Source organism: Trichoplusia ni, chromosome 11 (genome assembly GCF_003590095.1).
Source record: "Trichoplusia ni isolate ovarian cell line Hi5 chromosome 11, tn1, whole genome shotgun sequence".
In the NCBI taxonomy this organism is placed as follows: Eukaryota; Metazoa; Arthropoda; class Insecta; order Lepidoptera; family Noctuidae; genus Trichoplusia; species Trichoplusia ni.
Genome location: NC_039488.1, coordinates 4,349,804 through 4,372,397, shown reverse-complemented (window position 1 = coordinate 4,372,397; position 22,594 = coordinate 4,349,804). Strand labels below are relative to the sequence as shown.

Below are 22,594 nucleotides of genomic sequence, written 5' to 3'. Positions count from 1 at the left end.
AGTCGCAGAAGTATGTACAACATTATTTTTTCGTAGGGACATAAATAATGAATAGCGGTAAGAGTGAGATGCTCTATACCTTATGCCTGGTAGAGCGTTGTCTCGCTTCCACGTTTTAAAACATTGCTGTAGGTCTTCAGGAACCTGTTCATCATTAAAGTCCTATTGCAGATGATTATATTAAATTAAAGAAGAATGCTTTTTATCATTGTGGGAATATGTCTGCAACAGTTATACTTCAAGAGATTGTGTCATACCAAAAAAAAAGAGATGAAATAGTTTTTTTCTGTAAATAGGATGAATATAGTCTTATAGTATAGTAGGTAGACTGTCATGTAGGTCAATCTTTTAAGAAAAAACAAAAAAGTTTGTGTCAGTTATTATAACTATTAAGCATTTTGTTAATAGAACAATTAGTACATTGGTATTACAGAGATAAAAAAGACTATGAAGCGAAAATCGAAAATGATAATTGAGTATTAGTTTAGTCATGCAAAACACAGGTGTCCCAATTCTTTCCTCGTAGGGGCCTATTCTGTTCTCAGGTTAATAGTTTTACCAGCCAAGTTAATCAAAATGTGATCCAAGATTAGTGTGATTTTTACTGACCTCCAATAACTAGACATCGTAGAACCAGGGTGTCTCCGTCGTGATAGGGCCCCACCCTGCCGGTCACCTTGTTACTCATCTCATCCATGAAGAATGGAGGACTCGGAAGTACTGGAATTAAAAGGGAAAATTATTATAGATGTAGTGGAAATGAGAAGTTTCAGATTTGAGTCCTGTTTAAGGCATAAAAGCGGTCAAATTGCGAGCAGTGCTCGCTACACAGCGGGTTACTTATAAATGGGCTAAGGAATAAAGTATCGTTTGGATGACAAATGTTAGACCTTAACAACCATTGTTTAACCTCGATTTTATTTTTTCTTGTAGCTGTAACAGAAATACATCATCTGTGAAAATTGCAACTGCCTAGCTATCACGTTTCACGGAATACAGCCTGGTGACGGACAGACGCAAAGATGCTGAGCCTCAGTGATAATGTTCCGTTTTTACCCTATGAGTACGGGACCGCAAAAAAATCGATACGAAATTCGTATCTTTTTTCACGTCGTAATAAAACACTCATGCGAAATAAATAATACAAAAATATTGTTTCGTTTTCGCTTTGCCTCTAGTTTGTATATTCTTATAGAACCTCATTACGAGAGTCAAGGTTGGAAAAGTAATACTCAAAATAATATATTGTAAAATCTGTGCTACACTCATTTGTAGTAATGAATCCGCAGTCCTTATTACAGTGTAATGCCTTCTGCAACGAGCCGGTCATTACGCACACAATTATCACGTAATTTCGAAATACAGCTATTTTTCGATTACACAATATTTTTGCAATACTTTTGCAGTCAAAATAACTCACGTATTTTCTCCCAGAAACTATAAAGAGTGTATTTTTGACTACTCATACATATTGTAAAATATGGAGATTTTAAAAACAGTCACCAAAGAGTTTCTTTCCCGTTCCATATTTAAATGAAGTTTAGTTTACGCAAATATAGCATTGGCCGCTAAAAGTAATCGTTTTAATTGAAAAATGGGCTTATGACATTTATGTAAAAATTAAATACTTTTTGTTCGAAAATATTTTGAAAATCGATCATTGAAACGAGCGCACATTTAAAACAACCTTTTGCGTTTTACTTGAACTATCTTCGTGCAGTTCTTTATACTAATTAGGCATTTTATTAACGTTTTGTTTTAAACATGTGAGTCTTCATATATTTCAAAAAGAAATACCTAAGGCAAAACTATCTAGTATAAAAGGAGAGCTGGCCTCACTGAATAGATAACTCGAACCTACGTTACGTCATAAACTTTGATATAACATGACTATTTTATATAGAGCCATTGGTCTGTTGAGAAAAGATCCGAATACTATTGAGTCGAGTTGTCCGGACATTTCTTATGATTCGATATTATTTGGGAGCGATATAATGAACGTTTGTATTGCCCTTCTGAGGGATGCCGGGGATTGGGTCCATTTATCCCAACAGATGGCACGCATGAATCAGTCATCATATAGCTGTATTTTGGATCTACCATTTCGGCACATTAGCAACGTACTTTGGACAGAAGCCCGTGTAATCGGTTCGGGTTAATTATTTCCTCGAATTGTCTATTCTAGTGAGAGTAATTTCAAAAAAATCTAGCAAAGAATGTATAGATAAAGGAACGTCTAAACAAATCGTAAAATTGTATGCTTTAGCATTATTGTTTTGGGTGAAAATGGTGAGGGTTTCTTAGTGATAACCATTAGGTGTCACACGCCACACCCATGGGAACCAATTGAATGGAATTGTTATTTTGTTTTCTGTAATACTGGAAAATTAACTGCAGAATTATGATTGCTTTGCTTTTTTTTGTTTTTTTCGATTAAGATCCTTCCTTTGAGTCCACCATTTTCATTCGTTTCTCGTCTAACCTGTATGATTTAGGTATTGCGTTTAGTGGAAAAACGCTTTTAAAAATACTTTTATGTCAAATTGACACTGATTTGTGTAACTTTCAGTCACGTGAGTTTGGTAGAATTTTTAGTGTCGGTCTTATAGTTTAATACGTTATATTTGATAGGTATTTTTCGTCAAACAAATGTAAATTTATTAATTATACACTTTTAAATCTCTGTTCAAGACATTAAAGCAGTTTATCTTCGCCAATTTTTGTTGATCAGAAATAGGCAAAATACCTGTCCAAAATTTTTCATTATGTAATTGAGGTACTAAACAGATTTCACTTTTTCATCATCATCCCTGTTGTACTATGAGTATCATTTTTCAAATCTAATTAGGATAATTGTAGTATCTTTAATTATCATAAGGTATTTATTACTCCAAGATTAGCAAAGAAGATCTAGTTTATGGCCTTTAGAGCCCATCTCATTAGAATGCGGATGAAAATAATTCATACTCCGTAATCTACCCCTTTTAAAAGATTCTTGCACGTTTATCCGTTTAAGGAAATTTTCTGCAAAAAGGTTTTATAATTCTGGACTGGATTTATTAAAGCCTTCTTTTTGTAATATTATCAGCCTGTAACTATACTGCTTGGGATACTGAAAGTTGTTTTTTTTAGTGTTCAGTACTAAAAGGAAAAATACGGTGAGATATTTCTCGGCTCAGTTTCAAGGCAAGGTACAGGGTTCGCAGGATTTTATATCATAAACTGAGATGGCTGATATGAGGATACGAAAATAAACATTATGTATTTTGACTGCCGATATAACAACATATAAAAATCGAAGTTAAGCACCGATTAATCGAGTTATAAATTTGATGGATATGAAGTCATGGTTGTTTTGGTATTCAAAAATACAAAAAAAAAACCTTGACTTCATATTCAAAATTATGATTATGGGCTTAACACAATACTGTGGTAGGTATTGTGTTAAGCCTATAATCATAATTTTGAAAGTTAAACAACTTTGTTTGGAAATTAGGTTTTCTTTGTTTTATTTGTCCGGAATTCTCAATAGGTTTGACTCGCAAATGAAAACCGAAGTCATAATATAACAATTCTTATCTAAATTAGTATACAATAAAATCTATCATAAGGTATACGTGGGTAAAGTAACTCAGAGAGAGAGAGTAAAAAATCCAGTATGTCCATATCTTCAGCTTGCATACATTTCAAATGCATGCGAGCTGAAGATATCAGTTTTGCCTTTAAATAAATATAAAACTTGGAGTCTAGATTTCATATTCCATTTCAGAAACTTTTGCCCCTCAGATCCCTGGATTAGCGTTCGTCTATAAATCGAACTTGTCGTTTCCTGTGCACTCGCTGTTTCCGAACGAAATGTTCATCCTGTTACTTCAATGGTTTATTCCTTTGCGCATATCAAAGGTTCAAGATAGCTTTGAAAGCTTTTCTTATAAATAGAACTAATGTATCCCATTGTGTCTGCTAGGGATGTCAACAGACGGTGTGTTGGAAAAATATTTTTTACCCAAATGGGAATAAACGTTTGGGGTTGGGTTGCCGCAATCTTTTTGTTATCGTTTATGCAGTTAGTGCTAAAGATTGCTAAATATGCAAAGTTTAGGTTTTTATTTAGCTTGCTTCAGTCACAGCTAACTAAATAAAAACCTTAACTTTGTTGTTCTTTTTGCCTTGATTTACGGGGTTGGTTTGGAGTTCAAATGAAATTTATACGGTTCTAACAGACATGAAACATGAGACAAAAATTTTTAAACGTCTCGAAAGAGGATTTATTCGCAACGGAAATTGGTGAGCATAAAGTTATTTTTTATGTCAGTTACTGCCAGTTACTAAACTTCAAATGCTTAACTCTTAATTAGCGTTCGATCATAAAACTTACATAAATGAATATCAAGTAAGAAATCAGTAATTAATTCAAAATTGTTATGACACCTGTAGCTTTGATAAGTGTTGAAATAATTAAATAATTATTCAGAAAACATTATTAATATTCATATTTGACTATAATTCATTGTTGCTTAAAAATCGTATTTTCGGATGTTTCAAATGTGAGGTTCGGAATTGCGTCTTTTGACGAAATATATTTACTATTAATTACTTGTTTACTTGTCGGTATTTTAGTGTATGTAGGTTTTCTGTTATGAATATCGTGTAGCTCTGTTCATAGTTCATACTAGCTTATCGCCCGCGGCTTCGCCTATCGCGTTTCCAAGAGAACTCTTCAAAAGTACGGGATAAAAACTATACTATGTTCTTTCTCAAGGTCAACTCTATTTCTGTACCAAGTTTTATTAAAATCAGTTCAGTGGTTTAGACGTGAAAGCGTAACAGACAGACAGAGTTACTTTCGCATTTATAATATTAGTAGGGATAATAGTGGGGATGATAATAAGAATTATTAGCCTGATCTATACGTTTAAAGATATCATAAACAATTTCCATTGCAATGTCACAGAAGAAGAGATAGGTAGTAGTTTAATCAACAGCGTATTTAACAGTTACCTACATAAAAAACCGTATCTTTATTTTATTGTTTTACTATAAATTCTACCTTCATTTCCAAAATGGCAGCCCTGTGAATTAGTTATGTTTATATTTACGTACGATTAAGAATACAGAGAGAGAGAGAGGTTTTTTCCTTACTAATGTTAAATGTCGGCTGACAGTTTCATTCGGCGGGTATTTGTGCGTCTGTGTCAAAATAAACAGCTGTCAGAATGATATTCTCAACGTTTATGGTATGTATATTCTATCTGTGTTCTTTTGTTCCTCTATTTAAAATTGGAATAGTTTAGGATGTGTGATGTTTAAATATCTAGCGTTTGTTTTTTTTCTTTAGCTAATGGGTGATGATAGTTTTATGTTGACGAAGATTTTATACGAATGAGTTTCAAAGTTATTACAAAGTTATTGGTGTTTGTTTACAGACCAAGACAAAGTTGTTGGTGTACAGTATTTTGATACTGTGTAATTCTTGAAAAATATTGTAGGAAATAGATAGATAGTCGCACTACTTGAAATGCTTTTGTGATTGATAAGATTGGAGATTAACTATAGCTTAAGACAAAGCTATAACGTTTTTTTAACCGATCCCTCCACATCTTTGGAATTTAATCCTAATGAATTTTTGGCACCCTCCGCCAGTTGCCAAAAATTCAAGTCAAACATGCAAAAAGATAACCAGACTCAGGCAACACAAGCATACGAGGATCACTCAAACGATTGTCAATCGCGGGGATCTTACCCGTTGCGTAAAGTCAGTTTGGCGTAGTATCCTCAACCACTCGGCTATTCGTAGGTGACAAATTCAATTCCGTAATCGTCCTGTTGTGTAGTTTAAAATCCGTTGATAAATAACCAATTACACATATATTTTAGCAAAAAAATCCAATTGCAATATATTCGTTTAAATAAATTGTTTATATTTATAAACTGTATAAATCTGTTTAGTTATGAAACTAAGCAAAACTTCCGTCGATATTTTATCAATTACGTGACGTAATAACCTATTTCCCTAGAGTGAACATGGGTTGAGGCGTGGGAAGAAATAAAGTATTATATTTAGAAGACATACCGGCGTGTGAGACGTAAATAAAGGTACATATAAATGTTTCTTATTATATGGATTTAGTGGAAACAGCGTAAGGGAAGGAGAGAGTGTCATGATGGGACGGAGAAATGGAACTGTGGAAGAAAAAATAACGTTTTCTTCTGCTCTTTTCATCGTGTAGATGGCTCTTTAATAGTTTTTTTATTCTCCTTTCCTTCTGAAGATTCTTAAAGTTTAACCAAAAAGACTAGTGGAAAAGCAGACAAAGTCATCGCTTAGGCCAACCTTACTTTATCCCGGTCTAAATCTATACTACTTAATATATAAAGGTGAAGAGTTTGTTTGTTTGTTTGAACGCGCTAATCTCAGGAATTACTGGTCCAAATTGAATAATTCTTTTTGTATTGAATAGACCATTCTTCGAGGAAGGCTTTAGGCTATAAACCATCACGCTGCGACTAATAGGAGCGAAGATACAATGAAAAATGTGAAAAAAAAACAGGGCAGGTATAAATCATAACTTATATCTTCTACCCACGGGGACGAAGTCGCGGGCAACAGCTAGTCTTAGATATGGAGGTTTTATTAGGCCTTTTTAGTTGCTATTCATTGCGGTTGTGGTAATGATATCATCTATAGGCCCATAGTTCAAGGACGGATATAGGTAAGGGTATATCAGCCATCGAACTAACCTTTAATGATAGGGCAGGGGAAATACTAAAATCCACGTTTTTAAATGTCACTCCATTAAAAAGTTGTCAAAATCGGTCCAGACGTTTTTACAGTTGTAAATTGCTATGTCATGGAGTTTGAAACTACACTGAAAATTTCAGCCTGCTAGCTTATTGGTAAGTTCCTCAAAATTGAATTGCAAAAATCCAACCGGAACGACATACAAACAAACAAGAAATGTGAGTGTATAAAAAAACGTGGTAATAAATAAATATGTCTGTCTGTTAATGCATATGTCTTGTAGAGAATTATTTAAAAAAAATATGTCTTATAAACAAACTCTGCTCGAAATCTAAACGAAAATAAATGAATATATATATGAAACTTAAGTTATCTTTATTATGCGGAACGAACCCGCTACCCTTATCACGGTAAGCCTTGATGATGCCCATTGCGCCACTGTCAGGCTAGATCAAGTTTCCAACCTCTCATTTCAAGAAATGCAATTGTTGAAATACAATAAAAAAAACAATTACCAACAAGTATCTCAGAAGAGATTTCCATGTTATTGTGGGTTGTATTCTATATTTTATTATTAACTAAAAACAAAGGTATTATTATTATAACATTATTGGTAAAAGTTGTTGCTAGAATCGGAAACGTCCTTAGAAAGGTAACGTTCGTCCCTAGGTAGGTAGAAAGCTATATAATAAAGCATATACTTATTTTTTTTAATATATTAAAGAAAAATAACACAACTTCAACGGTCAAAGCTCGTCGACGGTATTCCGCGAAAAATGACGTCATTAGTCATCAATGAATAAACAGACACGACGCGGTTTATTTAGATAAGATTAGAAAGATCCTTCTCATAACGGATTTTGGTTTAAAACTGATAAACGCCCTCATGTAATCATCAGATCGGTCAGAAGATAGGTCCCTGGAGAACCCTCACACGCCAACCAAACCACTGAACTACGCGGTGCTGTAACATCCCAAATAGCAAGGAATTTGCAAAACGTATGAAAATAAATCTTTTTTCGTAATGAAAACAACAAGGTTACTACGGCGTAAACAAACAACGTTCATGTATTCAATTTTCAGCTTCGCTTAGTGTAACCCGACGCCAGATAAATGATTGCTATACTTTTAACGTAATTTTTTACAGTGAACACATACCTCGGAGATAGGGCCCTGGCTTTCATTACATCCCTAAAGATTTATTAAAGCTTAACAGGTAATCAATAGTAAGCTGGATGTTGTAGAATTTCTTCAACGATGTGAGCTTTCTCATATTTTTCCTTAGCTCCGAGAATTTTCTCAGAAGTTTTGCTTTTGTAATAATACTTGTATTGTTGTGGTAAATGGTGTTTTGAGATATTATTTTTTAAGTTCCAGGACTTTGCTATGTTGAGATATTTATATAAATAACAAGATATTAATAGGTATAAAAGATGAAATTGTAAACTCTTAATTCGATGGTCATGAGTTTGATAAAGACAAAAATATATGGAGGAAGGGTTATGTATTTAAGTATCACTTTTCATTTATATGAAAATATTTTGTGTTGTCCTCATAGTAAACAAGAATTTCAGACTATTATTTGATAGTCTTAGTACGAACCACAATCCGAGATAATAAGACAAAAACCAATACCTAATCTTACCAAGAATAACACCACTTGAACACCCGTCATACATGATAATGATGAAATGACGTGATACACTGCTCGTGAGTAATGGTGTACCAGAAATAAAAACATCTGAGAATCTCGCAAATGATTCTGTTTGACCATAATGTTGGTACAACCGCAAATTGTAATTGGACAGGTTATATGACATCATTCTGAATTGGATTTGTCAAGAAAGAGTTTGGATTAGTCGGAATACAGTTTTGTTTGAAGATTCCGTATTATTTCAGAGCAAGGATCTTTCGTCTCTCGCTATCCGGGGTTAACCTGAGTTAGGTTTCGTTAAAGGAGTCAAACTCATTCCGCAATCTTAAGCTGGGCCTGAGAAAAATACCTACGTTTTTCAGTATTTTGATTTTCATTTGAATTCAGTTATTTTTTTTCCCGTATGAAAGATCAGGCGCGGTTAGATCGTGTCGCTACCCTTGTCGACCGACAAGATAGAAAGACAGCAGAAAACATTTTATCACAATACAAGTCATTTTTTTCTCTCACATTATGTACTGCTAACAACTATGTTCATATCATTAGTAAGTAAAAACTCCAAGTAAGTCGGGATGACAAGTGGCCTATATTCTTCATTGTCAGAACTTAGGACTTTTTCAAGTACAGATTTTTGCGCTAAGTGAAAACTCAAGTTCTTTTGATGCCACGTTACGGATCACGCGTCAAGAAAGGACCGGGTTTTCTATAATTCAGAATGTTTTTTCTCGGATGACAGGAGCGATGAATTTTGTATATGCTTTATCAGCATTTTTTTGAATTTTATAAAGCGTGTTGAGATGTTCTACTGGTTATGAGTCAATGCGACACTCCAGAGCATTTTAAGTACCTGTATTCAAATCTGCGTTCGTCCGTATTTTAAATTCATCCTAATGAGATGATGATGACGATTCCCGCAAAGAATAAAAAATTGTGACTTGTGTGATTCACGATTGCTTGTCTTAAAATCTAGTGAAGCAGTCAAAGTTTTCGCTCAGGCTATTTGAAACAGCCGTGGTAAAAAACCTTTTAAAGTAGGGCAGTTGACATTTTGGACGGGGAAAGCCGCAATGCACAATGGTAAATAAGTTCCGCTTAAAGAGGCCAGAAAGCTGTCATCGTGTCATATAAACATGCATGGATTTTGACTAAAGTCATAGGTCCATCAAAGAAACCGGTCAAGTGCGGGTCGGATTTGTTAAACTGGGAATGAGAATGAGAATAAGATTTTTTTATTTATATCGTTTTTGCAAAGTTCCTGTGAGGTCAATGAATTCTGAGCTAGGTAAAATTTTGTGTATCAGTGACATTTTCCAGTTCTGATTGACACAAATTGATATTACGAAATAAATGAAGTACTTGTAAGATGATGGTGAGTAAGTGATGGGTATGTTTCCTTATGTGATCATAATGCGTTCTACACTTAGGGCTCCGTAAAAATGCAACGAAAATTGGTCACCTATTATTTATAACCTTACCAAAAACTATAGTTTGATTTTTGAGTACTACTTGTATACCACAAGCGAATAAGCCATGAACAAACAATATTCTATAACAACAAGATTTACTACGTGAGGTTTAACCACTGCCGATCAAGTTCACTTCATAATTACAAGTTTGGCATCGAACTAATCAGAAACAGATTACCGACGCTGTGTCAGCCTGTATCGAGGACATAATCGTGTTATGAAAATGTCAAATTCTATTTTTATTTGACATTTTTTGCTTTGTCATTAGCGGGACGCTTTTGACCTATGACACAGTGGTGGTATAATATTAATGTGCCTATGATTCGATGTTGATTTTAGGATAGTAGTAATGAGTGAATTATAATAAAGTCCGGTCGATTTAGATTTCCTTTCGTTACCAATACAATTTATGATCGTAACAACCTTTGTTTTTCCTTTATTGTGTTATAGACATAATCAGAATCTGTGAATTAATGATGATAGACGGACAGATAGACAGCGGATGCTCCCTTGGGGTAGAGAACAAAGAAAATGTACTATTAGTTTTTAATTGAAAATCTACTGATTTAAACTTACAGGGACAATTGGTTTTATATTTCACTTGTTTCCACAACTTAGATATAGATACTAGTCCGCCACATACGCCCGTCATTGCAACTCTTGTAAACGAGGATCTACAATGAAACCAACACGGCAACAAGATACCGATTGGTTAGACTGGTTGTCAGACTTTTCAAGCTTCTGACTACCTGTAACGACTGTCAAAGATGTAGGAATAACAGCCTGGACCCACAATTTAACGTGCCTTCCGAAATCAGATATAGATAGAGTATAGAATTATAAGATATAGTCCTATCAAGGTTAGAGTGTAAATATACTCATTATTCTATTTGCCACATTCCACTTATTACGTTGTTAGTATGTAGCAACAAATTACGAAGGCATAAAGCTAATGTATGTACATGATAGGCGTTAAGTTTATGATTACTCAGAAACTAGTTATCGCGCCTTCTTGTACTGAAACTAGTAGTTAATGCTAGCAACAAGATTAAGGAAATTATTCCAGAAGTACTGTCTGGAAAAAAAAGAGTAACAGTGGTTCATTTTCAAATCAAATCGATTCGTAAATGAAATTGATGCTAAGTGTCACATACATTGCTCTCAGTAAGAGTGTAGCGTTTGTGTGATCCACGAATACTTGTCCTGCCTAAAAATTTTTACCTAGTAACTGTTTATGCTAAGATAGGTACTTATTGGTAGCAATAACAGGACATAGCCAGATTAATTATTTTTGTCTCTTAAATTTTATTTTGGTGTTAGATTTTTTCTGCTGACTGTAGTGGTCGATTTGATTGGCACTTTGGCTAATCGTTTGAACCTTCTAGGAATATTTGAGATCACATTAATATTTAGTATTGTGACTATTGTGATCGAGATTGAGGGTTTGTCTGTTGGTAGGCAACTTAAAGATGAAGCGCTTTTGATAATCGACTTTAAAAAGGAGGAGGTTCTCAAATCGTTTGTATGTTTTGTTTTGTTAACTCATAACTTTTTACTGGATGAAACTATTCGTTGCTTCCTTCTACATTCAATGTGAAATAGCTGTCATTTTATCCCATAAACTAAATCGAAAGTTTTCATTTGAAATCGGAGGTATGATTTGGTTTCAAAAATATATCAGATTGAATCGAAATTCGAATTTTCAAGCTGCATTTAAATATTTTAAATCCGTGCGGTATTAAGCTGTGATATTTAGTTAAGCTAACTTTATTTTAATTCGCGCTATATCTATAGAAATCAAATTTGAAAATACGGAAAATGCTGAAACATTAAACGAATGCAAAGTAATAGTGCGGAAGCAATACCATTAATTTATAAATAATCCGATTTATTTAAATTGAATGGCGGGCGATACCAGTAGGTATTACTAGAGTTTCGTTTTTTACTATTCTATCGCCACAGGGACCATAAAATTGTTCTTTTTATATCAATTGTGATCCAATTCAACCTGGTCATTGATTGCCATCAAGTATGAATAGGTCACAGCTGGATTTTGGCTAGCCATTGTGGCCAATATCCTTTGTTTTCGTAACATCCACTTCGTTCGCATCGATCTTAGTAATTTCCAATTTCGATTTTCACGACAAACTAGATTTAGGGTTTTATGTATTGTCACTAAAGGTTAGGCTAAAGGTTTTGCTAGATTTGTTTATAATTGCTTTTAGATCAATTAGTACCCGTATCAATCTATTCAAATTGGACCTAAAATTGAACCCAGTCGTCGGTATCCAGCAACTTTTCTAGACCTAAAATACGCGGTGACAGGCCTGACTTTGTAGATTTATAGACGAAAAATTGGATGCGAATTTATCGGAATTCTTTTAAATTCAAAAAGATATTGAAGTCTTATTAAGATCACGTTTCAAATTGGAAAACATCTCAACGAAAAAGTTGAAATTGCTGATTTCAGTTTGACTAATGCAACTCTTAGAGATCCTTTAGAATCTAATCTCATTTAGGTCACCGGTCCATTTGGACAATATCACCTACTCTCGGTTCCATTAAATTCACGTTTCTAGTCACAGTAGTAAAGTTAAACATGGTATTCATTCTATCTCGAAACTTGCCTCTCGAACTATGTCGCACAGGTGGTCAGGCCAGGCCATTAGTCGTTATTCATTTCGTGTACAAACCATTTCCATTTTACAAACTTATGGTTAGTAGTCGAAAAATGCTATAAACCGTTTTTTTAGTAAACATTTTTCAAACGGCTATTAATTTTTTATAGTTCCATAAGTCATATTTATTCGGAAGCAATTTATATGGTTTTTTTAGTGTTAATTTATTAATATTTTGACGGGATACCGACGTTTGTTTGATGTTCTCACACGGATTAACGTTTATGGTGAAAATATTTGCGGTTTATTGTATTTTCGATCTACCATAAAATTGGTCTTGACTATTGCTTATATAATTAATCAAATTTGAATTTAAGGGACAGGTTCTACTTTTTACTTTTGCCTGCGGTTCCGCCTCTCTTATATCATATTTTGACGTTTAAGTTAAGCTACCCTGATAATTTCTATGAATACCGCTTGAGCAGTTATCCCAAAAGTGGAATAGACAGACAGATATAAAAACAGAGTTACTGTAGGTCATCACGCCAAACCTCTAAATCAGCAATTTCAACTTTTTCGTTGAGATGTTTTCCAATTTGAAACGTGATCTTAATAAGACTTCAATATCTTTTTGAATTTAAAAGAATTCCGATAAATTCGCATCCAATTTTTCGTCTATAAATCTACAAAGTCAGGCCTGTCACCGCGTATTTTAGGTCTAGAAAAGTTGCTGGATACCGACGACTGGGTTCAATTTTAGGTCCAATTTGAATAGATTGATACGGGTACTAATTGATCTAAAAGCAATTATAAACAAATCTAGCAAAACCTTTAGCCTAACCTTTAGTGACAATACATAAAACCCTAAATCTAGTTTGTCGTGAAAATCGAAATTGGAAATTACTAAGATCGATGCGAACGAAGTGGATGTTACGAAAACAAAGGATATTGGCCACAATGGCTAGCCAAAATCCAGCTGTGCGCGGCGTGTCGCAGTTTCTGTCCGCGAAGAACAAGCATTCTGGTGATGCAAAAAATTGTTCATATGTCTTGAATGTCTGTGAAACTCCCTTATAACGGGATAAGTTTTGTAAAAAAAAGATCAATGCCTTATTCATTCCTTTATGAAAAGATTCACCTGGCTAAAATAGCAGTGGGCATTTCAAAGCTGTTATCTACCTATTAACATGAATAGTAATCACACAATATTAATTTTACTATCAACCATTACGTTAACATTTTACGAGTTGTTTCCGACATCACTCGTCGTTACTACATCTCATTTCCTCTACTCACGCAGTAATCAATTTGACTGCAAATCCCATCATTAACATTAACGGCTAAGCTTTAAGTGGATCGATCACAGGTTAAGCTGCGATTGACGCGGTTGGTCCGTAGTTGGGCGACCATCTTTGTCATAACGAATTCCTTAGTGTTTCGGAAGGCGCGTTAAATTGTGAGCCCTGGCTGTTAGTCCTACATCTATGACAGTCGTTACAGGTAGTCAGAAGCTGGAAAGTCTAAAAACCAGTCTTAGTACGGGGTATCGTGTTGCCTAGGTAACTGGGTTGAGGAGGTCTGGTAGGCAGTCGGTCCTTGTAAAACACTGGTACTTAGTTGAAACCGGTTAGACTGGTAGCCGACCCCAACATAGTTGGGAAAAGGCACGATGATGATGATGACTACTTCTAATAGTAGGTAACATTTCTGTAAGTGTGGAAGAGAGAGGCCGCTCTTCGTCATATATCGCACTATCTCCCTCCTACAACTGAAGTACTTTTACCTTTAACGGTGGCAGGTATTCAGAGAATCAATTCGACTGTAATACAGTCGCTGTGACCGCACGCCATTTGTGGTTACACGAAATTTGGACCTCAGACTCGTTCGTAAATTTTGCTTGTATTGAGTCGAAGTGTGTGGTGAGTCAGAATTTATGTTCATTTATGAATTTAATGAAGACGTGGTCTTGCGGTTCTATGTACGAGGTGCAGGTTAGAAACAAACGTATGCAATAAATGAGGTTTTTTATGATATGGGTACCTTTTTTAGTTATTCTATGACACTGAGAGATGGTGAAGGAAAACATCGTGAGGAAATTGACAATCTGCAGTAAACTAGCGTGGTGACCAATAAAGCTAAAAATTAGTTTAACAAAATAATATATTCAATCAAATCCGCTAAATTTTATCACAATTTTATCTGAAAACATGACTTTTGTAATAGAAATCAATATTTTGTACTTCCAAATGTCAAAATATTTTGGTGATAACGTTCTCGTATCGTAAACTGAAACTGGAAAACATTATTATGTAAGTTGAGGGTAAAATAAAATTTTTGAAAAGCGATTCATTTAAAATACTCTTACAAGCTCCACAGACGGATTCCTTTACGTAGGTCAGTGAACTTCATATACAGGGTGAAGTTTCGCCTTGTCTGATACATAGGTGATGCCAGTTGGGGCCGTAAACTTAAATCTGCTGTATCCTCACAGGGCCAAACCTTGCCTATCTTACGTTACGTTTGAACTTTGAAAGTGACCTTGACCTTGCCTGTTTTGATATTCTGAGAGGTTTTGGTAGAATTCTAGTGTTTGTTATTATTTAGGTTTTCGTACGGAAAGAGTAAAATGAAATCTTATTACTGAGGCACCAAGGTCTGAAATCAGGCTGTACCTAATGAATAGTGAAAGCTAGAGAGTTTCATTTTTCAGATGAGTATTTCTATTGCCACTATAATGAGAAATACGAATACTAACCCAAAGATTCATCTGTCACGCAACCGATTTATTTTCTTAAGCCTGTTTGTAGGGAACCTTTATTGTTGCTTGTCCGAGTCGCTCGTTTTAACTTTCCAATACTAAGCTATTGATTTTAACTATAAATTTTATAAAATAAAAGTTATAAGACTTTAAAACTGACTAAAAGGTGTATTTTTTCTAACGATAATTATCGAGAAATTACATGAAAATGAAATATTATTTCGTAAAGTATTATATTAATGAATTGCTGATTCTTCAAAACAACGTTCAATATATTTTTATAGGATTAAATTAAGCGAGTTTACTTTGACAGAGTTCTCCGTAGTCGATGCTCGTAATTAATAGATACCTTATATAGGAATTTTCCTTTGTATTTGATTTGGTTTGTAAAACAAATAAAGATCTCATATGTTTTGTAACCTTATACATTGAATGGAAAAATCCGGAACATCCTACTGTATAACAAACGCAATAGTTTGTGTCTATAGATTTATGGATGTCTGTTCCTCTTTCACCCAAAAACCACTGAACGGATTTCGACGAAACGCAGATAGTGCTTCACAGATAGTTTATATCTAGAATTAACATAAAGGATAGTGTGTATTCATAAAAGAAAGAGAAAATCAAAAAATAAAAAGCCAGTAATTCATAAAATCAAAAATTACAAAGACTTTTGAGGCTCGAAAAAAATATCTATAGACAGCACCCCGTAGTTTTTGTTCATGTCAGAATCAATAGGATATTAACGATCTTGAGCTTCATGCTAGGTTCTACAATTTACTTCAAAAGCCAAGATTCGAATGTCCACCGTAGAAAAATAATTAATGAACGGAAAAAACTACACTAAAAATAGATAGGTCATTGCTGAGGCTCTGCTGTCTGTTTGTCCGTACGGTGGTCACCAGGTTATATCTCATGAACCATGACAGCTTGACACTTAAAATGTTCGATGCTTGATTAAAAACGAGGTTAAGCAAGGTTGTTTGGGTTAAATATTTCTGAGTGGGTAACTAATCAACTTGCGGGTTGGTTCCCACAAATTTATTTGTCACCCACCACTAAAATTGATTTCGGCATTCAGGATTTATGGTGAAATAGAAATACCTCACATACATTCGACTTTAAAACAAACCGCCATCGTAAAAGTTTACCATAGCCATCTTTGATTTTAAACCCACGTCACCATCTAAGGCATAAAATAATTCACAGAACTCACCAACAACAGTAACATTGATGCCGACATTCCTGGTGGGGGAGAGCCTGAAGTCCACGCGACAGTGGTACATGGCCTGGTCCTCCTCGGAGAGCGAGGAGATCGTGACGGCGGTCGGCTGGGACCTGATGTCGGCCTGGAGACGAGAGCTCGTGTTGAACGACGGCTCCGACCATTGCTTGTTAGGGATCTCGAAGCTGATGGACAAAAAAGGAGTTAGTAAATACCCACGTTCTTAAATAACTCTCCATAAAAATTTTATCAAAATCGGTAGTTGTAAATTGCATTGTCATCGGGTTTGAAGCTACCCTGAAATTTTCAGCCTGCTAGCTGATCGGGAAGTGCCTCAAAATTGATTTACATAAATCCAACCGGAACGACTATTAAACGAATAAGAAAGTTAATAGAAAGAGTTTATAAAAACGTGGGGATAACATGTAAGTTGATATTAAAATGAAAAAGCTAATAAAAATCGAATTTATAATATTCTCGTGTTACGGTTCGTCACAAAATTCGAAAACGGTTTCAATTCTCATGAAATGTTGTGTGCATATTGGTTAGGTATGAGAATCGGACGCCTATTTTTCATAGCCCCTTTTTTATTCCCTAAAACTAATTGGTATGGTATTCCCCAAAACAACGTTTGCTCAAACAGCTAGTACAATAATAAAGAAACCATTCAGATCGTTTTTTTACTTTGGAATTACAGTACCTACTCGAAAAGACAATTGAATGGAAACATAAATCGGTGGTGTTTGTTTGCGGAGCTAATAATGGATTCTTTCTTCTTTATTATGCTGTCAAAATTTCAGCTCAATCGGAAACCGAGAGTAAGATGAATCCATTGTGGAAACCAAGTATGTGTGAACTGCATTCAACTGTTAATTTTAACCAGCCCTAAACCAAAAAAAGCTAACTTTAAAGCTATAAAAAGTTATTAAGCTTTGAACTATAAGAATTTGATGACCTTTATTCCTAATATGAGGTCAACCTGTTGACTGTAAACATTTAAAGAATGAATAATTTCTCACTTATTGAACAGTTTTTATTTCAACTGTTGTTATTATGATTACCGTTTAGTTTTCTGTACAATTTCATTCAACTGCGTGGGGTGTAATGATTAGTGTGAGTTCGTTGTGTCTAAATGAGGTTTCGAATTTGTTGTTCAATTGTTTTTCTATCTGTGAATCAACAGTTCACTGCTTTGCCATTCAGTGCGTAGACTCAACTGTCTGATTCTTAAAATAAAACAGATTGAGTCATTGGAAATCCATTGGAAGGTCAATACCCGAAGACGATTGTAATTTGTATAAACGATAGTGATGATGGAGATCGATCAAATATTAACATAGAAAAGAGATTTCTTTTCAATTGGATTGCTTTTCTAAATTATGCATTTTGTTGTATCTGATTTGTCATTTCCAAAAATTCGAGCAGTTTTATCAGCGTCATTGCTTGTTGGTACGTTTATATGACCTCCTAAACCCAGTTACCTGGACAATACGATACCCCTTAGTAACACTGATCATCAAACTTTATAGCTTCTGACTACTCGAAATGACTGTGATATACGACGACATATTACTCATTAGATATGTTAATAATAGCCGGGACCCACTATTTAAGGTGCCTTCCGAAAAACAGAGGAACTTGGTATGACATACACGGTCACCCATTAAAGAACCAACCGTATTACTCGTAGCTTAACCTGTGATCGATGAACTTGTGCAGTTGTAGAACCCACAATTCAAGTTTCTTCTCTGTCTACTATTTATTCCTTTGTCTACTTTGTGCCTACAATTTATTCCTCTGTCTACTCTGTGTCTACTATTTACTGTCTATAGTTAAAAGACTAATCTACTCGTACGTGTTCCATTTCACTTACGTTTCACTAAAGGTATTAAGTACCGTGTAGCAGCCTTTATTGCCTTTCCGGGCACAATTCCAAACCTCAAAGCTGCTAATGAGAATTTCCTAATTGAAAAACCCATTAACAATTTGCTCGACCAGGTCGCTGCGACGAAACTTGTAAACTCAACTAATGTAGAACCAATATTTGATTGTATTTTCTATCATTGTTTTATAGGAATTTAGTGATAATATTTTGAGAGAAATTGACATTATAATCTGGTGCATTCGTTATAGTTCTTAGTTATTTCTGTTCGTGAGAAATTGGTAGGATTAGATACAAGTTTCGAGATTGTAAGGGTTTCTTACCCAAGAGTTAATATTGTACTTGTACCCTATAACTGAGACAAATTGTCACTAGCTAAACAGTTGACATTTTTACAGACTGTAAAAAGAAAGGCAACTATTGTACGGCCGTAGCTTAGTTAACAAAATAATTATTTTTTCATAAAACCGGTTTGTTTTCAACCCCCAGTTTTGCGAATTCGTCTCGCATTTGACTTGTTCTTTTTAATTAAAGTATCGATCATACATTTTATCGTAAGGCTATGTAATATTAATTAATACCGTTTAATTTGATGTTCATTTCGTTGCTACTATCAGCGTGTTATAAAATACAATATTAACAAAGAATTCTGTAGTGTAAATTAAAAAAAAATGTTTTATAAAAGGTCTCAAACGCGAGTCAGGGCACATGACGCGATCGAAAAATACGAAAACAAAGAGATAGAGTTTGAAACGAAATATATTGTGTGTGTACCTATAAAAATGTATAACGTTATTAATAAACATTGTAATCGCCTTATACAGTATAGTGATTTATACTGATAATTTAAACAATTCGTGGAAAAAATTTCCCTAACCCTTCCAAAACATTAAAAATGCGCAAGGTTATATTCAGGTTTTATCTCTGCCGGCACTCCGGAGTGCAAACTGTTCGTTTTTTTTATAATCGCCCCTCGCGCATCCTCTTTGGCTTTTCGTTCCGATTTCAAAATCATTCTGTATTTGTCATTCCCTACGTGTAGATTACCTACCCATAAAAAACTATATAAAACTTTTTAAAAGTCGAATTAGAGAACGATATTAATACTCCTTGCAAAATGACTTCATGTACCGATTTTTAGTTGACTGTCTTAAAAACTGGGATAATTTCCATATAAAATTTCTCGAGGATTTTTAGAGGTAGGGTGTCTGTATGACGTACCACAGCGGTTCAGGTTTAGTCAGTGAGAGTCTGACACTATCCATTTCGTCCCCTGAGGGAGTGGGTGTCCATGATTCAGGTCAGGATTCCCGCGCTTAAGCAAAAAAAGGGTAGGGTGTGAAACTTACCTGTAAATGGGCATATTATTCTTGTACCAAACTAATATCATAAACTCGTCATCGGCGGAGTCAGGGGTGGAGTCACAGAACAGGGTGACGTTGCCGCCTTCCAACGTCTCCACGTTCGATACGGGACCTGAGTAAACAAATAATACGATATTAAAAGCTGAGTTAAAGAAACTATACTCATTAGATATCTTTGTCCATCGGTGGGCTACGAAGCAGCAAGATTGCAAGCTTTGACTATACATCAACAACAAAATTAGGGGGAAAAACCTAACAAAAGTCTTTCTAATCCATCTTTTAGTTTTCGTATCACAAAAGCACACAATAAGAACAATTTACATTGTTCAACATTCTGCAAAACTTTTTACCCAACATAGACATCAAAATCACAAGAACACATGCGTAAACTGTTATTTATTCTAGCCAGTCAAACACGAACATTCGTTTAGCTGTGTTTGTTTCTGTATGTACGATTAAGCTTGTAAACACATGAACGGTTCCGCGAAACTCGGGTAACAATGGCTTCCTAAGGGTTGCCGAATTTCCCATGAATGTTCTTCCATGTTTCCTTTAGCCTTATCTTCGCACCAAGCTGCAGGATATGGCAATATTTCTTTACGACTTACATCACAGATAGCGCTGTATTCAACCCCCTTGTTCAATGCCTCAGCTGTTCACGTTTACGCGCTAATATCGGATTTAGATTGCGTCATTTTACACAACCAGCCGTAAATCCCAGACTGTCCTATCAATCTGTGTAACAGTCACGCCTATTTAAAATCCTGTATTCAGCTGACACTAGAAAGAATTATTAACCAATAAATCTGTTTCGGTACAGTTCAAATCGGTGGTTTATATTTCGGTATTTTGCAATTTTTATCTTTTTCGCTCAAACGCGAGAGCCGAAGGTTTTTGGATGCAAAAATAAGCAAGGAAAACAAACAGATAGGGGTGTAAAACTTCGGGCTTTGCTCTGGGGGGTTGGTTTAAACGAGGATTTGTTCGGGACTTTGATTTGGGTGTTATCTTGGGAATAATTACCATCGACGCCGGGTATAAAGGCATAGCCACAGGTACAGATGAGAAGGAATATGTATAGCGGCGCCGCTGTGAGGCGCATCCTACGGCCCATCCATGCTACCGCGCCGCGCTCTCATTGGGCGAGGGAGGCGCCGGCCTCGCGCTACCACACTACTGCCACCGCATCACCTCTGCGACACCACCATTGCATGGATCTGAAAAAGAGGGAAAATAGGTTATTACTGAGAACTTTAAAGCTTTCACAATATGTTACTCTATTTTCTGAAATATTTCTCTTAGTCTCTCTCTCTTTCTGTTAAGGGACGGTAAAAATACAACCCTATAACTTAGGCTCCGCTGTTTGTCCTAATGTCCTTTTTAGTTTTTTACTGACAATATTCTTAGGTGCAGCTGCCATAACAAATAATTATTAAGATAAAAATCGAGCCAACGCAATGAAATAAATTCCTGAATTTGATAGGTGATTTTTTTTTGTAGAGTTAATTTTCTTTAGTTCTCTTTAACGAAAACTTCAGTGACTGGCATTTAAGCTGTCCTATTTCAAAATTATCATTGCAAGCCATTAGCTTATATTACATTCTAGTCTAGCTTTCTATAAACATTATCTTCGATTACTACTTGGTTGGAGTTAGGAATGCTTCGATCCTCACTCCGATAAATCCTCCACATATCCATTTAAATACCCCATCAGGATATATGGGTACCGACGTTTGGAGTATCGATAGCCGTTTGTCTGATTTTGTCTGTTACCGGTAACGTTTTAGTTACAATGCCCACATTAATGCAAATGGGTCTTTATCTGTGGATATAGGATTATTGGCAACGTGATGATACAGATTTTTCGTAACGTACAACGAATCCTCTACAAAGCATTTTAATCTATGAGTAACTTTGGATTTCACATACATTCAGAACACATGCACAAAGACACCCAGACTCTGGACAAGTTGTCGTTTTCGTGGATCACACGAATGCTTGCCCTACGCGGGGATTGAACCCGTGACACGACGCGCGACATACAAATATAAATAAGTCCATGGGCCGAATCTTTTTAAAATCATTCTACATTGAACGTACAAAAGCAACCACATATTTTGATAATAACAAAAAGCAATTTCTGTTCTTAAATGAAATGCGTATTATTTTATACTTCACATTCATTTTCAGTCGAAATTGCAAAACCGACAAAAGACAAAAAAACTTTATCAAATTTGTCACTGGTCACAAAATGAGAAAGCTGTTCTTAAAATCGCGAGCTATCCGAACATCAAATGTGTGTCATTGTATTGCAAAATTAAATAGAAAAGTTTGTTCTCTACTGCATAATGCCGACCCGTGCCGCAGCGAAACAGCCTGGGTCGAGACGGCTTAATACAGTAAACTGTTAAACCAGGAATTAAATTAGGCTGGAAATATCGCTGGATAGCTGTCTAGCTAGACTTGTAGTGGTAGATATGTTCCAGTTTTGTTTCGCGATCGATTCTTCGTTTGTTTATTTCGTAAAGGTAAAGCAGACAGGGTAAAGTTTAGGATTGATGACTCTTGTGAAGTTTACACCTTGGTTGGTTAGGTAGGATGCCAGCAATGATGTAGGATTGTAGATTTGGTTATCTACTTTTGTGCTGTGAAAGTAATACCTTGAATCCGTCATTGGGTTTATGGATGACTGTCCCAAGGTCCTGTCTGTCTTTGTACGGATAAACTACAGTTGTAAGTTTAATTCTGATAAATTCGACTCATTTATAATTTAGTTTCATTGGGTGTATGATGAGATCAAATAAGCAATTAATTTTGAAAGAATAGTGTATTCTTATGGGTCTATTAAACCTAAAAATAGACTTTAACATACTTGTTAAGGAAAC

The 22,594-nt window shown here is 35.2% G+C and overlaps 1 protein-coding gene across 4 annotated transcripts in view; it reads right to left on the bottom strand.

Moving 5' to 3' along the window:
- Positions 1-22,594, bottom strand: part of LOC113498465 (hemicentin-2-like) — a 147,043-nt gene that overhangs the window by 26,664 nt on the left and 97,785 nt on the right. For 3 of the 4 annotated variants that reach the window (XM_026878464.1, XM_026878463.1, XM_026878465.1), the window contains 3 exons: positions 19,695-20,926; positions 16,455-16,648; positions 610-720 (listed from right to left, as the gene is read on the bottom strand). In XM_026878464.1, the coding sequence (XP_026734265.1) occupies positions 610-720; positions 16,455-16,648; positions 19,695-19,936 (547 nt within the window). In that variant the 5' untranslated portion in view covers positions 19,937-20,926. The remainder of the gene's footprint in view (positions 1-609; positions 721-16,454; positions 16,649-19,694; positions 20,927-22,594) is intronic. The other variant, XM_026878466.1, reaches the window with a different exon arrangement.